At 38.6% G+C, this 14,369-nt stretch overlaps 3 protein-coding genes across 6 annotated transcripts; 1 reads left to right on the top strand and 2 right to left on the bottom strand.

Moving 5' to 3' along the window:
• Nucleotides 1-66: 66 nt before the first annotated feature.
• On the bottom strand, nt 67-1,305 carry LOC100123681 (transcriptional adapter 1). Its single transcript, XM_001607318.6, has one exon. The coding sequence runs from the start codon at nt 1,113-1,115 to the stop codon at nt 147-149; it is 969 nt and encodes a 322-aa protein (XP_001607368.1). The 5' UTR covers nt 1,116-1,305; the 3' UTR covers nt 67-146.
• Nucleotides 1,306-1,425: 120 nt separating this feature from the next.
• LOC100123683 (phosphatidylinositide phosphatase SAC2) lies at nt 1,426-11,614 on the top strand. Of its 4 annotated transcripts, none has more exons than XM_016985549.3 (14): nt 1,426-1,699; nt 4,688-5,316; nt 5,387-5,541; nt 5,614-5,786; nt 5,855-6,047; nt 6,124-6,451; nt 6,527-6,597; nt 6,889-7,113; nt 7,483-7,704; nt 7,792-8,105; nt 8,182-8,391; nt 8,467-8,888; nt 8,963-9,184; nt 9,262-11,614. In XM_016985549.3, the coding sequence occupies exons 1-14, from the start codon at nt 1,603-1,605 to the stop codon at nt 9,619-9,621; spliced, it is 3,621 nt and encodes a 1,206-aa protein (XP_016841038.1). In that variant the 5' UTR covers nt 1,426-1,602; the 3' UTR covers nt 9,622-11,614. The 4 variants fall into 4 exon arrangements, with proteins under 4 accessions (XP_016841038.1, XP_008207249.1, XP_032456391.1 ...); XM_016985550.2 differs by having other exon boundaries at nt 1,603-1,699; nt 8,966-9,184; nt 9,262-11,605; XM_008209027.4 differs by lacking the exon at nt 6,889-7,113 and having other exon boundaries at nt 1,462-1,699; nt 9,262-10,296.
• Nucleotides 11,615-11,650: 36 nt separating this feature from the next.
• Nucleotides 11,651-14,351, bottom strand: LOC103316297. The gene is made up of 6 exons (XM_031931403.1): nt 14,244-14,351; nt 13,584-13,808; nt 13,413-13,518; nt 13,020-13,142; nt 12,516-12,947; nt 11,651-12,446 (listed from the first exon to the last, which is right to left on the bottom strand). Exons 1-6 carry the CDS (start codon nt 14,349-14,351, stop codon nt 11,662-11,664), a joined length of 1,779 nt encoding a protein of 592 aa, XP_031787263.1. The 3' UTR covers nt 11,651-11,661.
• Between the last annotated feature and the right edge of the window lie 18 nt (nt 14,352-14,369).

Below are 14,369 nucleotides of genomic sequence, written 5' to 3'. Positions count from 1 at the left end.
AAATAAAAGCAAATCAAATTGTTGAAAATAGGTGGTTACAAGGTTTCTAATCAAAAGCAATTTGCATACTCTTAAAAAAATAACGATTTATTAAAAAAAAATGAATAGCTTTTTGTTTACATATCTTAGAAATATATAATTCATAACTATGTCAAAAGTTTCTGAGCTTCCAAGTCTTCTCTTGTTGAGTGCGTATTATAAGTAAACAGTCTTTCTTTATTGGTTGCATATACTGTGTGGTTGTTCACAAGGTTCTTTTGAATCTTTAACGTTTGTTGCAAGTCAGCAATACTAATGCAAGGAGGAACCGACACTAAAGTCTGTGTTGAGCAGGCCAGAGCAAAAGCCGTGGCTTGTTCAGCGTCTTCTATGCACATCTTTGGATTAGGCATTTGCCCAGCAGGTTCCACAACGATCGTCGGATTTGTGAACTTCTCTTCTCTGATGATAGACGACGTATTCCTCTTCCACGAGCTTGGTACCGTCTCACCAATGTTGTATATAAAAGACTCGTCTCGAATGCGGAATCCCTTTCTTCGTGTAATCATGGCTGTCAAAATGTTCTTCAGAAATACTTGAGTTGCTGCAATTATAATATGCGCAGTGTTATCTTCAGCTCCATCCATATTATTCTCCCAGGCAGCCAGCATGAGTCTGGCCAAAACAAAGGTACGGTCAGGCAGCACCAGCTCCTGTGCACTGGATCGGTTTGCACCTATGGGCTCGTCGCCCACCGGTGAAGACGCCTGACTCAAGACTTCTGCGTACACATCTGCAGGCTCGAAATTCGATTTGTCTGATTTGTACTTTCGTTTCAAACGCAGGCGTTTCTCCTTCAAATTCTGCGCATTGCTCTGTGCACTGTTCACTTTGGTTATCCTCGGTGGAGCCGACACAACGAGTCCGCGAACTTTGTTGAACAGGCAAAGGAGAAACTCGTTGTGCAGATGCACTTGGTCCTCTGACATGATACTCCGGGCTTCTTTGTCGAACTCCTCTTTCGTCGTCTTCATTTGAAACCACAGCTTCATTTTGTCAAAGTACACTTTGGAATTTTCGCCCAACGAAACGACCAGCGCTTTTCTCGCGACATTCAAGTCCTTTGAGGTTGTCATGGCAAGGGCTGACTGATACCTTCTTCCTCGACGAATTATCGGCTCCAAGCCATGCGCCAAATGACGCTCGACGTCTATATTCGCAAAGCGTCAGTTCTCCAAAACGACGAGCACTTAGAGCAATGTGTACCCATCAGCTCCAAAGCCGAACGAGTAATGCAGAATGCAACAAACGAAGCAAAACATACGAAGTGCGCATGCGTCCTGCAAAACGGTAGTTATCACATCCACCACGTCGTCTTGCGGCGGCGCCACTATTTCACGTCAAACTTTCTCTCCTCCTCACACACCCACCCCCTCGCGCTCACTCCCACCGGCCACCGTTTCTTTGTCATCATCGCGTATCAGTACATGCACTGCTGCTGCGGGAATCGAACGTGTGCGTGGGCCAACTCGTTGCGAAAACACAAGCGCGAGAGGAGTCGTCGGGGGCGTGTGAAAAGCGGACACCTAAACCTGATGTCGCCGCGTCTGCAGTTGGACATCAATGGAGCTCTTCCGCAGCGACACGCACTTCATCTTCGTGAAGGAGAGCCACAGCCTCTGGTGGGACAAGCAGACGGGCGAGTTTTCTGCCAAGTCGGGTAATGTATACATATATGTAGGATGTATACTTAATCTCTCTGTTTTGGTATATGCTTCTGCTCTGCTGTCAGTTGGCAGATTTGATTTGAAGATGTTTCGATGGTAGATTTTAGATTGTCTTTAGTTGGGACATTTAATTTTGCGTTGACCTAGTAGGAGAAAAATTAAGGTGTACAAGGTCCACTGTATCTGGTAGAAGTTCAAGCATTGCAAGGTTTTTTGCACTTGTATTGACAAAAAGAGATGATTACGCTAAGTAAAAGTAGTGTTTGCTTTCAGTATACACGTGTGTCAGGAAATACTGGCTTGTCCAAAGAATTATTGACTCCAGGCGATCTCTATTGCTCTACTTCTAATCTTTGTTTAGGATCTCTTGAGAGCAGCTGTGGAAAATCAATGTACTTAGCCATGTTGCGCACTTTTACTTCACTAATGCAAAACTATATTGGTATATAGGATTGCATGAAATAATACAATTTCACGCAATCAATATACCTTGCAAAATTTGAATTAGACTAATGTTCATGTTTTTATTTTTCAATTGTCTGCTTTCAGAACCGAACAACTTGTACTCGTGATATCAATGTTGAAATATTTATGTGCCTGACCTGTCGCATAATTAACATGTGATTATTTCAACTGATGACAGCATGCTGTATCAAAGCCTCAATTAGACATAGACTAGCACTAAACAAAAGATTTATTGCTGCATAGAAACATTTTTACCTCATCGGCGGACGATTGAATTTTTTCTTAATCTTCCAACAAAATATTTATCATCCGTAATTTTAGAACTGATAATGACTAAAAACACTTGTCTCACACACAACTATTTCACAAATTGACTTAGAAGTGTGACAAAAAGGTGCACCAGAGACAATCTAATCTGCTTCTCACATCTTCTTCTTCTTCTTCTGGACATCTTACAAGTGCTTGATATAAGTGTAATCTTTAATCTCATTCTGAAAGCTTTAACCTCCTTTGAATATTCCAGCAAACAAGAGCACACGTCCAATACACTACTTGATAATAATCGTTTAAAAAAAATTTGTTTGCTATTACCTAAAAAAAACTTTATATTTCCATTGAACAAGTTATAAAAAAGCGACTAGGTCTTTCACCCTGTCCTATAGCCGGAGCTTTTGTTACCCGCAGATCTATAGACTCGTCTGGTTTACTTCTATTTTCGGCGAGGAACTTCGATTTTCTTTCCTCAAATGTGCTAATTTAATCGTACATATTTCAGCATATTATCGACGTCCCCGCGAGAACTTGGTTTGACCGAAAGCTCGTCGATATTATCGTTATTATATCGCTTTCCTTATAACGAAGAAAAGCCGCTTAGAAGCTCTCGCGCATGTACGATTCGCCGCTAATTTATTCATGAGCGCTGTAGCTCAGGTTTTGATTAATTGATACGTTTCTGCAGCCGTTACAAATATCATACTTGAGTTTTCGAACCATTCGAATTCAAAAATTATTTTTCGAACCATTCAAATTCAAAAATTAGTTTCGAACGAGTTCGCGCGCGCGTAAAATGTTTACGTGACGGCTTTAGGTAATGTTCGGTATAAGTTTATAAAACTTTTGCTTGTGTAACAAACACGGTTATAAGGTACTGAAAGTTTCCTCACTGAACTAGTTTGCGAAGTTTTAACTTCTCGGAATTCCTTCTCTGTGTGTGTGCAGTGTATATGTGTGTGTGTGTGCCTGTGTGTTGATGAATGGCCGTTTTTTATAATAGGATTTTTCGTTATTATAACATTATCTCTAAATTAAATGCACATCGAAACTTCTATATCAAACAAAAGTTCGCAATATAATTAGGATAATCGAGATCAACAAATTCAGTTAATCATAATAATCATTGATTCGCTTCCCCGTTTCTAACGTATAATAATGGTTCACGCGCGTAAAATACCAATCGCTGATGTATAGCTCGCAAACATGGATATGCACTTTTGTGCTTTGCTGCGCACATTTTTACGATCTCCGCATATAGCTCTCGTTAAACTCATAAAAATAAAACGTTTTACTAACAAATCTGAAATTTTCAAACCGAAGATACACCGCGTAAACGTTTTTCTAACGCTGATTAAAAGCAACAATTAAAAAAAAACGCCACAAAGCCCATGAAAAAAAAGCACCGACCCTAAGTAAACAAAAACGTCTCTATTATACTACGCAAACTCACCCCTTTTCCTGCTGACGTTAGTCAGTTCTCTAGGCTTGTCAAAAACTTGACGGATCGAACACTTCGCTTTCCTTCTCTCTCTGTGTACATAAATAAACTTCACCGGCTACTCGCGCGCGTAGAGGTATCTTATATTTTATGAATGAAAGTCCTCCGGGACGACTATAACTTCGATCGAGATTCCAATTGGGTCAATCAATAATCCTCTTGAGTTTGGATTTTGTCACAAAGGGCTAAACACACGCACACACACACATGTCACTCGCTTGTTACGACGGATACAACGTTCTATTTTTTTCTCTCGTTCTTTGTTATGAAAGGTTTATAGGATATGGGTACTTTTCGTTTATTTTTTACAATATTGTGCGGGCGATCGATGGTTTCGTTGAACTTTCAAAGGGTTGGTGCATTTTTTCCATTGTGGAATTTCGATGAAACCTTTTGTTCGATATTATTGATGGAAAAATATTGCCTTTTTCTCTTATAAAATTGCGGCGTCCTTTGTGCGCTTCAGTGATAAATTGATTGGACGGCTTATTATAAGTTCAGTAAAAAAGAGATTTGCTTTTCTCGTGTAATATCGCGAATATGCTTTTTGCATAGTAGAATCTGGTGAGATGGAGAGATCTTTTTGAAGAATTCAATTTAATAAATTTCAACTGATATTTAAGAGATATTTTTTTTTATTAATAATTCACTGTACTATATGATCAAGACTGAATGTTTTATAATAAGCTATGCTTGACTATATGCAAACAAAAATATTGATTATCATGATTCAATATGCTTTCAGACTGGGAATGGGCGAGTGCAAATGACTTGGAGTGCCTTGGCTTATTCTACGGAATCGTTGGGAAGATTGAACAGGCCAATGTGTTGGAGACTCGTTTGATGCTGGTGAAGGAAATTGCATCAGCTGGAGAACTGCAAGGTGGACACGTAGTTTACAAAATCAAGTCAGTAGCTTTCCTACACCTGGGCTCGGAAAACTTTGACATAGGCTTGTTGCCCTGTGCTAAACACCAGCATGGATTCAGAAAGAAACCTACCGGTGGTGGTCTGTTCGATACACAGAAAGCGGGTTTTGCAAAGACTTGGGGTACCATCAAAAGTGCTACCAATACCATCAAAAATACAACTCAGCAAGCAGCTGCACTTGCCACCTCTCAGGTCAAGTCGACTGTCACAAAAAGAACAGGTGTCAAGGATAAGGAAAAATTCGAGAGGCGAATACTGGAGGAATTGAACAAAATTTTTACAGAGACAGATTCATTCTTCTTCTGTAGAACCAGAGATATAACAAATAGTTTACAGAGGCTATGTGGCAAGGACCAGGAGAACCAGAATTTACCTATGTGGCAAACGATTGACGATAGGTTCTTTTGGAATAAGTTCATGCTGCAAGATATCATTAATTTAAATGTAAGAAATTACTATTTTAACTTTATATTGTCATGGACGTATATTGAATAATAATGAATGAATATTGCAGACAGCGAAAGCAGATTGTTGGATATTGCCCATTATACAGGGATATGTACAGATAGAAAAATGTCAAGTAGAGGTAGGCTTTGATGGACAGCCAATTCACGAGATTTTCAATCTAGCTATCATATCAAGAAGAAGTAGGTTTCGCGCAGGAACTAGGTAACGCTATATTCATCTTTCGAACTGTTTTATTCGTGTCCTAGAGAGATTATTTAAAAATTGTAATTTTAGGTATAAACGCCGAGGTGTGGACGAAGATGGAAAGTGCGCTAATTATGTTGAGACAGAGCAATTAGTTTGGTACCACGATCATCAAGTGTCTTTTGTTCAAGTTAGAGGAAGTGTGCCAGTTTACTGGTCCCAACCTGGATACAAATACAAGCCACCACCCCGAATAGATAGAGGTATAAATACTTACTTTAGTAAATTCAATATCAACTTCGAAGTACTCAATATTTTACAATTGTTACAGACGAAGCAGAAACGCAAGTGGCATTTGAAAAGCATTTCACGGAAGAGCTCGATTGCTATGGACCGATATGCATTGTAAATCTTGTGGAACAAAGCGGCCGAGAAAGTGTAATTTGCGAAGCTTACAGTAATCACGTCTTGAACTACAATCATCCAGACATCACCTACACTACCTTCGATTTTCACGAATACTGGTAAATCAGAGCGGTGATTTAAACACAACGAGATCTATTCGAATTTCCCATAAATACATTCGCATTTTTATTCCAGTCGAGGGATGCATTTCGAGAACGTATCTCTGCTCGTCTCGGCGCTCACACCCGTTCTAGCGGAAATGGGATACTGCTGGCACGACAAGCAGGGTCCGATTTGCATGCAGAAAGGTGTGTTCCGAGTGAACTGTATCGACTGTCTCGATAGAACCAACGTTGTGCAGACGGCTCTCGGCAAAGCTGTTATGGAAATTCAGTTTTCCAAACTTGGTCTCATACCACCCGATGGGACTTTACCCACCAATCTTCGTCAAACGTTTCAATTGCTTTGGGCCAATAATGGCGACATTATCAGTAAGCAGTACGCCGGAACAAACGCCTTAAAGGTAGATATCGTTGAAAATAATGAATCTTCTACATAGAAATTTATGTAAAAATTTTAATGTTCAAATATATCGTAGGGTGACTACACGAGAACTGGAGAAAGAAAGTTCACTGGTCTGATGAAAGACGGAATGAATTCCGCCAACAGGTAATTGATCAACAAATCGCTTCGACGTGTCATCTTGCATCAAATGCTTTTATACAATTACACATGCCATAAGTACAATCGAGTGATTAGAATTGTCTTCTTGATTAGAGTTGTTGTCACAGTCTCGAATTACATGTGAATGTTAATATGTATGAAAAAGCATCGTTCGTCATACTTGATTTTGAGATGATTGTTTTTTTTTATTTCTTTCCAATCTCAAAGTCAGTTGAAAAATGCAAAATTATTATAAACCGCGAGATCCCTGAAAGAGCTGTTCTAATTTTACCGTAGATACATTCAGCAACACTTTTTGGACGATATACGTCAGGCCACGATAGATGTCTTGCTAGGGTATCCGATCGACCTTGATCAGCTGAATGACGATTGGTCGCACTATTTAAACATAATAGATAATTGCTGTCTAGAACTTATACCCGCGAAACCACCAAACATACAAGTTCAACTTACAACACATCCCGAATTTATTTACGCCAATATCATGTTTGATTTAGCAAGGTTCGTGCGACTGCTTTGAGCTTTTTCGATATGTTCTTTTTCTGATTTTACGCCTGAAGGCTTAACTTAGTTCGCTTGTATACAGAGAATTGTTTCGGTTTAGATTAATACTGAAAATGGTCTATACCCATCCGTTATTAACAACTGAGTTAGATCCGTGATTAATATGTGCAGAACTGTAGGCATGGCTTTTTTAATTTGAAAAAAATTAGCACGCACGATGCATATAAGTGTTACAACTTAGATTAGACAATTTGAATTACACATTCTATTGCTAATTGTGTTAATGATTGTGTACTTAAAACAATGTATAAACTTTTTTTCTGTATTTTTTTTTTGGCGACGATTTACCAATTGCGTTAATTGCAGGTATTACTTGAATCGGTTTAAGGACGTCTATCGACAAGCTACGATTGACATGATGTTAGGTAATAACGTCGGCGAAGAGGTATTCCAAGAAAAAACAGAAGAGGAGGACAATGCCGCCACAGCAGTTCACGTTAAATTGCTTATCGAAGACTGTAAAAAATTGTTGATTCCCAATCCGGAATTCATCCTCAATAGCTGGGGATTGATAGATGCCGATCCTGTGTGAGTAGTACAGTTGTATACCTATTATGATGCATTAACGATAACCATGACGAATAGTATCTCATTAATTATCTCTTTACAATGTAGGACGGGCGATCCCACTGAAACAGAGATGGATAGTATATTGATTTTGACGCATGATAGTTATTACGTTGCCGATTACGATGACCAAATTGACAAAGTGACGAATTACCAAAGAGTATTGCTTTCAGACATTGTTTTGATAGAATGCGGCCAACCAGAGAATACAGTTTCGTTATTCAAGAATAAGAATCACTATTGCATAAGGATACACTATAAAGTGGCTGGTGACTGCGGATATTTCCACATGTTCCGCAGCACGAATTTGCGGTTCTTCAACAACATGGCGATTGTGATAAAAACTGAAGAAGAAACTATAGGTAAATAGCTGTGTTTTTAAAGCGTCTAAATATTAACGAACCTTTGTTAACTAATTATTTTATCGTTTTCGAATAGAATCCTTGAAAGCGATAGCCGAAGCTATTTCCGTGGCGATGGAAATCGCAGGCATGGAAAAGGTGCCAATAGCTATGAACGTGACTCTTGATAAACGAAAGAGTAAATTAGTCAACGTAAAAGGACACGCTGGTCTCTTGGATATCGCGTCATTCCCTGCACTTACGAGAAATGTTTCCGAGACCCAATTGAATGCTCTCAAGAGTGCTGGTAATTTTCCTAAATTGTTTAAAATAAAACACTCATTTGAAGACTCGTACAACAATTTTCTATAATATTTCGTAGGTACGAAAGCGTTGAGCAACATGACCGAGCAGTTCAGTAAGCTAAATAAGTTCAGTCATAGTCTAGCGGCCAAACGACCTATAGAACTGGCCAAGAGCATAGGTAGAAAATCAGAGATAGTCGACGGAATCAAGCCAACCTTTACTCTCGGCAAGCATGAACTATCCGGTAAAATGCACCAGTCCAGCAGCAGCGACGGCAGCAGTACAGGAGGTAGCGATGAGAATATCGATTTGATACCCATACAGACGGAGAGGCCAAAGGATTTCCATCACGACAAGAATTTGATGGAGGCTTATACTCCCACTATCGGTATCATAATGGGTGTACAGAACAACGAGGTCGACGAAGTGGGAAAGGAAGCAGAGGGTCCTTCGGACGCTGCTGACGGTAGTTTGGATGTCAATGGATCGAATTATCAGGTAAAACTGTCACAGATATTAATCGAATTTGTCTCGATAGGCATATGTATACTAAAATTTATTAACGTTTAAAGCAGGCTGCGTTTAACATGAAGCAGAATTGTTCGGATTCATCGTCGCAGAGAAATCTCGCAACGACACCCGAGATTACAATTCAAGGTGTCGGGGAAAGTTTCGGTACTGCATCACATGACAAGGCTGTTCCTCCGACGTCTTTGAATTTACCTAAAAACATTAGTCATTCATCGGGTGAAGTGGATAACCAAACAGCGCCAGATGATGCAGGCTCTCCGTCGGTGAGCATAATAAAATAAAAATAAAATTCTTCTAACTGATGTTAGGCGTGTCATACAAAAATTAAAAATGCCCACAGGGTAGTACTTTACAAACCGATAATGGCAGTAAAAGTCAGAAACGGTCCACCTCTGAGCAGGACCTCACGCTTACAATTAGTTCATCTAAAAGCGAATCTGCCCTGAAAAACATGAAGTCAAATATTGTAAATGCCACTTCGCCCGTCAGCGCAACCGCCAAGGATATCCTCTCTCCCTTCTCCAAGTTTGCCAAGGGGGTGCAAACTTTAGGTGCTAATCTGGATCCACGAAAACTTAAATCGGCGGGTCAAGTAGGACCCGGGGGAATCCCTCGAACTCTGTCGGATCATCATCTGGAAGAGAGGCAAAAGCTTCTGGAAAGATGGGGGAAATGCAGGTCGAGATTGATAGCTCTGTAAAGTTTTAATCTTGTCTTGTCTGTTGCTGTTTTCATTTTCTTGACCGTTTTGCTATCCAGCAACGTGATATGTGCGCATTGACGACGTATTATATGTACAAGATGCACCAAGCTTTTTCTACGAAAGTCTTATTCAAATGCGGTGTTTGATTAGCTGTAAGAGAAGCGTTAAAATTACCTAAGAGGGTGAGAAAATCACATAGTGAAACTTTAAGTTTTTAAGTTTTAATAGATAGTTGAAAATTTATGTATGATATACTTTTCTACTTTAAATTATTTTATAAGTAACACTTTATCTTCGAATGGTAAGCTAATATTTATTGACGCATAAACGAATTATTTCGAACAAATTTTGCTACTTATTGAAAATTAAAAATTTTCTAATAAACCTGTTTGAGGATAATCAAGCTTTAAGACTTTCTCACCGACTTAAGTGGCTTAAATTTAGGTCATTTTAGAATTCCACTTTTAACCGAATATCACGTTGCTGATTTAAACGAATATGAGTCTGAACATTTTTTGAAAAATTTTATCGCTTGAACATTTTAACCCGAAAGTACAATCTTGTCGATCGCTATTTTACATTTAGAAATTTATGTTTGAAATACTTTTCGAGGTACATGAATAATTCAAGAGGTAAACACACTTGATGCTGCATTCTGCAATTTTTGCGTAATTTTTATCGACTCGCCGAATGCAAATTGGCGTATCAATTTCAATTGTAAATGTCTAATGCAGTACAAATGAATTCCTCATTGAGTACAATATAATGGAATGATTAAGAAAGAGCATCAATAATGGGTGAAGAACTTAAGTCATTTAAAAAAGAAATTTATCGTACTAATTTTCATGGCTTCATGTCAGACAATGTCCAAGTTACCAATAATTTTTCGTTATACTTTCATTTGATTCTTTGTTATGTCACGTGCGTCAACCACACACATATTAATTCACCAAAGTATTAACATCCTTGCAAATCGTCTGACGTCGACAGGAATGTCTAACTGTATGACACAAAGATAGAAAGAGAAGCTGGTAGTCAATTATGTAAATATAAAGACTATCTTTAGAGTTTAGAATGAGTGATGTAGAAAAAGCATCGCTTTGTATGTTGATTAGACCGTTGAATTTTATTGTGTTTCTTCGAAACGCAGCGCAGTGTATTAATACGAATTTAGAAAGACGTAGACAATTTTCACAACGCCTTAATTTTATTTTATTTCTCGTTATTCCAGAAAATCCGAAAGCTTCTCGTTACTAATTGTTGCGCATACTTCGTTAAAGGCTGCTTAAAAAATTACGAATCAGCACAAATTATACAGCTATACGATACTTCGATGCATGACAACGATTAGTACAGGGATCCTTTCGAGTGGTAGCCTGTGATAGTATTTTGTGTGCTCGACGTTAAAAAAAATATTATCACAACTTAAAAAACTTAATATATACATCAGCGAGCCTTACGAATTCGGTGCGTGTACAGCTTGTGTATAGATATATTATGTGCTCAATGATTTTTAAAACAAGTTAAAGTGCGCGCGTGCAACGTCCGTATATAGATTTTTTCGTTATAGAATGTGTTCATTCTGTAAGTTTAGCGTATAATCTCCAATATCATGACAGAATAGTTATTGTGTAAAAAAAGCTCGAGTCTTGGGCCATTCGCAGAAGGTCATTCCTCGTTGTATGCAGTTGTACGCACTCGAGTATACAGCGAATATAATATACATATTGAATTTAAAGTAAAGAGAGAAACACGTGGATTATAAACATGTAAAAAAACTGAAAAAGAGACAACGCATAAACAAAGTATTCAATAAAGTATTTTCTAGCTTGTACCAATGTAAAACAAAGGCTTGAACACTTACGCCGCGTAGAGTATTGTAATTGGCGTTACGTGTGTACGTTATTATACGCATCGACGCGCATTATGAACATGGCGAGAGGAGAACACATGTAGAAACGACATGATGCAATAAACTGCATTAAAATGATCAAAGCCTTTTATTGTAAATTATAAGGTCGTACAAAAATCATCAATTCACTTCATAAAAACTTTGTTAAAAAGCGATTTTTTCAAACTGTATTTCTTAGCAAAAATAGTGACAATTTCAATGATCAAACATACAATACCCAGTGACAGCCCCGACAACAAAAGGACAAAACCAAACGCCAAACTTTCAACGGAAATTTTTGGAACTCTTTGGCGATCGTCCGGATTATGCTTGAAGTGCCGCGCCTCTATCCTCCGGAACAAGCTGATCAATCCAGCTTCGCTCATCTTCCTGAGGATCTCATTGAATCTACTCAGCAGTGGCCAGTCTTCCCTGGTGGAGAAGACCATGGAGAACAGCATCAGCTCTTTGCTCGAAATGTGAAACTCGTTTCCTTCGTAAGCACCGAATCTCGCCTCGATACATCCTGGTAAACAGATCACCTGTTCATTTCTTTTAAGTCGGTTTATGCAATCAGGATATTCGCTCAGTTGATAGCGATGTCGAAGCACAGTCTGGTCGGAAAATAATTCTTTGTAGCTCAAAGTCCCGTAAATGAAGAAGTTCGACTTGATCAGATCACTCATGGTATCGATGTATCGGTGGCTTCGAGTCGAAACGTTGATCGAGCTCAGACGAGTCTGGAAAATCGCGTTGATTATCATGGTCATCACCACGATTACCAGGTAGAAGAGTCTTCTTCCTGAGTCTTGTGGACTGAGCCTGGAGATGGGCGTGTTGAGGAACATTCGTAGAAACTCGAATCCAGCCAAGAAGAGGCTCTGCTTGAGAAGTATTTTCAGGGCGAATATCAAGACGATGAAGATGATAACTGAAAATTCGGAGCATTAACCCTCAGTGCAGTAAGAATATGAGCGTATTTTGTATTTTCGACGCTTACCCAACCACACCCAAGTTTGGGCAGGAAAGACCAGAGTAATCTTTTCCAAGAAGGTAACAGGGTCCTTTAAAGACACCATACAGAAACCAGATGTCTCGTGAGGATAAGTCTGTTTCTTCCACATCCGACGCATCAAGTTCATGTTCATAGCGAAGTCGAGGTCTCCATGATGAAGATCTTTCAGAAAACTCTGGTACATACCATGATCGTCGATGAATCCCATCGATAGGTAAAACTTAACGTTAGCTGTGGCGTTGAGATGGTTGCAAACGGTTCGAGTTATGTCGCCGTTTACACCACCGAATCGATCCAAGCCCGTTTTGTTCGGGTTGTATTCGAGTAGAAAGGAGTGCACGTACGCGCCCATGTTTATCGCGTAACCCTTTAGTATTCTGGTTTTGTCAAAAATCAAATTCTCGCAAATTCTGGGATCTGTTTCAATTATTTATGAAAAAAATAAATGTTAAAAATTGCTTACTAAGTATGAAAATTGTTAGAACTTACGTGAAAAATTCAAAGACGATGTTTTGAACAAGGTCCATGGGTTTTTTCCTTTGCCATAATCGCTGACGGTTTCTCTCCACAATTTCGGAGCGAAATCAGTGAATGGATTGAAGGTGTAGAATTCTAATCGGCGATTAAAATTAAAGCATAGTAGAATCGTCGACAAAACGTTAAAAGTCCAAACCAGATGTAATAAGGTACTGGCCATTTCGCAGCCGCCAAATTTCTGATTAATTAGTAGAAAAAATCCCTCGTAATTCCACCAAATGGAATTTTTCAACGCTTGCAAAGTCGTCGATAGCACCAAACTCGAAGAAGCGTAAATTATAAAATTGTTCCCTGGCTCGTCTTGGTGAGAAAATTCGGTCAAATTTTCTTGACATTTAATCAAACGTATTGGAACCAATCTCGAGATCGTTTCGATCAATATCGTGTCATCGCGTGCTATCACAACGTTGCGTGCAGATTCGTTTTTCAAGCATTTTTCAAAAATACTCATCTGTAAGAGAAGTAAAATGTGATAACTTTGAATTAAAGTATGATTAGTTTATAAATAATCCTTACCATAGTGTTCGTCAATTCGTTGGTATGGTTCAGCCGTACGTAATCATTTTCCAATTTTTGCTGAAGGCTTTCCAGTATCAGCAATTTTAGCACAAATACTTGAATAAAATAGTATCCAATATTCATGCTTTGAACTTGCTTCAAAGCAAATCCCTTTGCTATTCTTACGATTAATCGATACTGAGCTACGTCATATTTCTTTAAATAAATAATTTCTTCCAAGACCTACAATAACAAACATATAGATTGTGCGCAGGTTTGCTTTGTAACCAACTGGAAAAAAGCAAGCTTTTTTCAAAGAGAAAATCTTTCCGCATACTTACATCGAGTCATTAATTTGTACTTTGCGCGTGAAATCGATTAATCATAATAAAAGCCGGAACCTCGATTGTCATCTATTGAAAGTAAAACTAGCAGCTCATTATGGTAACGGTATACGTTGTAACGACGAATCAAAGGCTGCACAAAACGTATACGACAAAGCCTATTCTTCTGGCTAGGCATTTGCATCGGAAAACCGAAATTAATTCGACACACTAATGCGTACGTGAAAAAACGAAATGTTGTGAAAAAAGTGAATACAGTTTTTTACTCATCACTAAGCAGAAAGAACGCGAGTACATTTTTTATGAAAAATTTTCAATAATTCGCGGTAACTACATCGGTAGTATTCGTGTTCATCGATTTGTCGAGTGAAAATCTGTAATACTTCAAATTATCGAATATTAATAAAAACTTGACTAATGTCAGAATGAAAGCTTGACTCATGTCTGTCACTTCATACCA

The sequence above is a fragment of the Nasonia vitripennis genome, chromosome 5, assembly GCF_009193385.2.
Source record: "Nasonia vitripennis strain AsymCx chromosome 5, Nvit_psr_1.1, whole genome shotgun sequence".
Lineage (NCBI taxonomy): Eukaryota > Metazoa > Arthropoda > Insecta > Hymenoptera > Pteromalidae > Nasonia > Nasonia vitripennis.
This window is presented reverse-complemented; position numbering and strand designations above follow the sequence as displayed.

What these genes read in the sequence shown, in the direction of transcription:
- LOC103316297 (XM_031931403.1), bottom strand. Translation starts at nt 14,351, where the DNA reads ATGAGTCAAGCTTTCATTCTGACATTAGTCAAGTTTTTATTAATATTC. An exon ending in ACGAATTGACGAACACTATG is followed by an intron (nt 13,519 to 13,583) that starts GTAAGGATTATT and finishes CTTCTCTTACAG; the next exon opens with ATGAGTATTTTTGAAAAATG. An exon ending in CCAAACTTGGGTGTGGTTGG is followed by an intron (nt 12,447 to 12,515) that starts GTAAGCGTCGAA and finishes CCGAATTTTCAG; the next exon opens with TTATCATCTTCATCGTCTTG.
- LOC100123683 (XM_016985549.3), top strand. Translation starts at nt 1,603, where the DNA reads ATGGAGCTCTTCCGCAGCGACACGCACTTCATCTTCGTGAAGGAGAGC. An exon ending in TTGATAGATGCCGATCCTGT is followed by an intron (nt 7,705 to 7,791) that starts GTGAGTAGTACA and finishes TTTACAATGTAG; the next exon opens with GACGGGCGATCCCACTGAAA. An exon ending in AACTGAAGAAGAAACTATAG is followed by an intron (nt 8,106 to 8,181) that starts GTAAATAGCTGT and finishes GTTTTCGAATAG; the next exon opens with AATCCTTGAAAGCGATAGCC.
- LOC100123681 (XM_001607318.6), bottom strand. Translation starts at nt 1,115, where the DNA reads ATGACAACCTCAAAGGACTTGAATGTCGCGAGAAAAGCGCTGGTCGTT.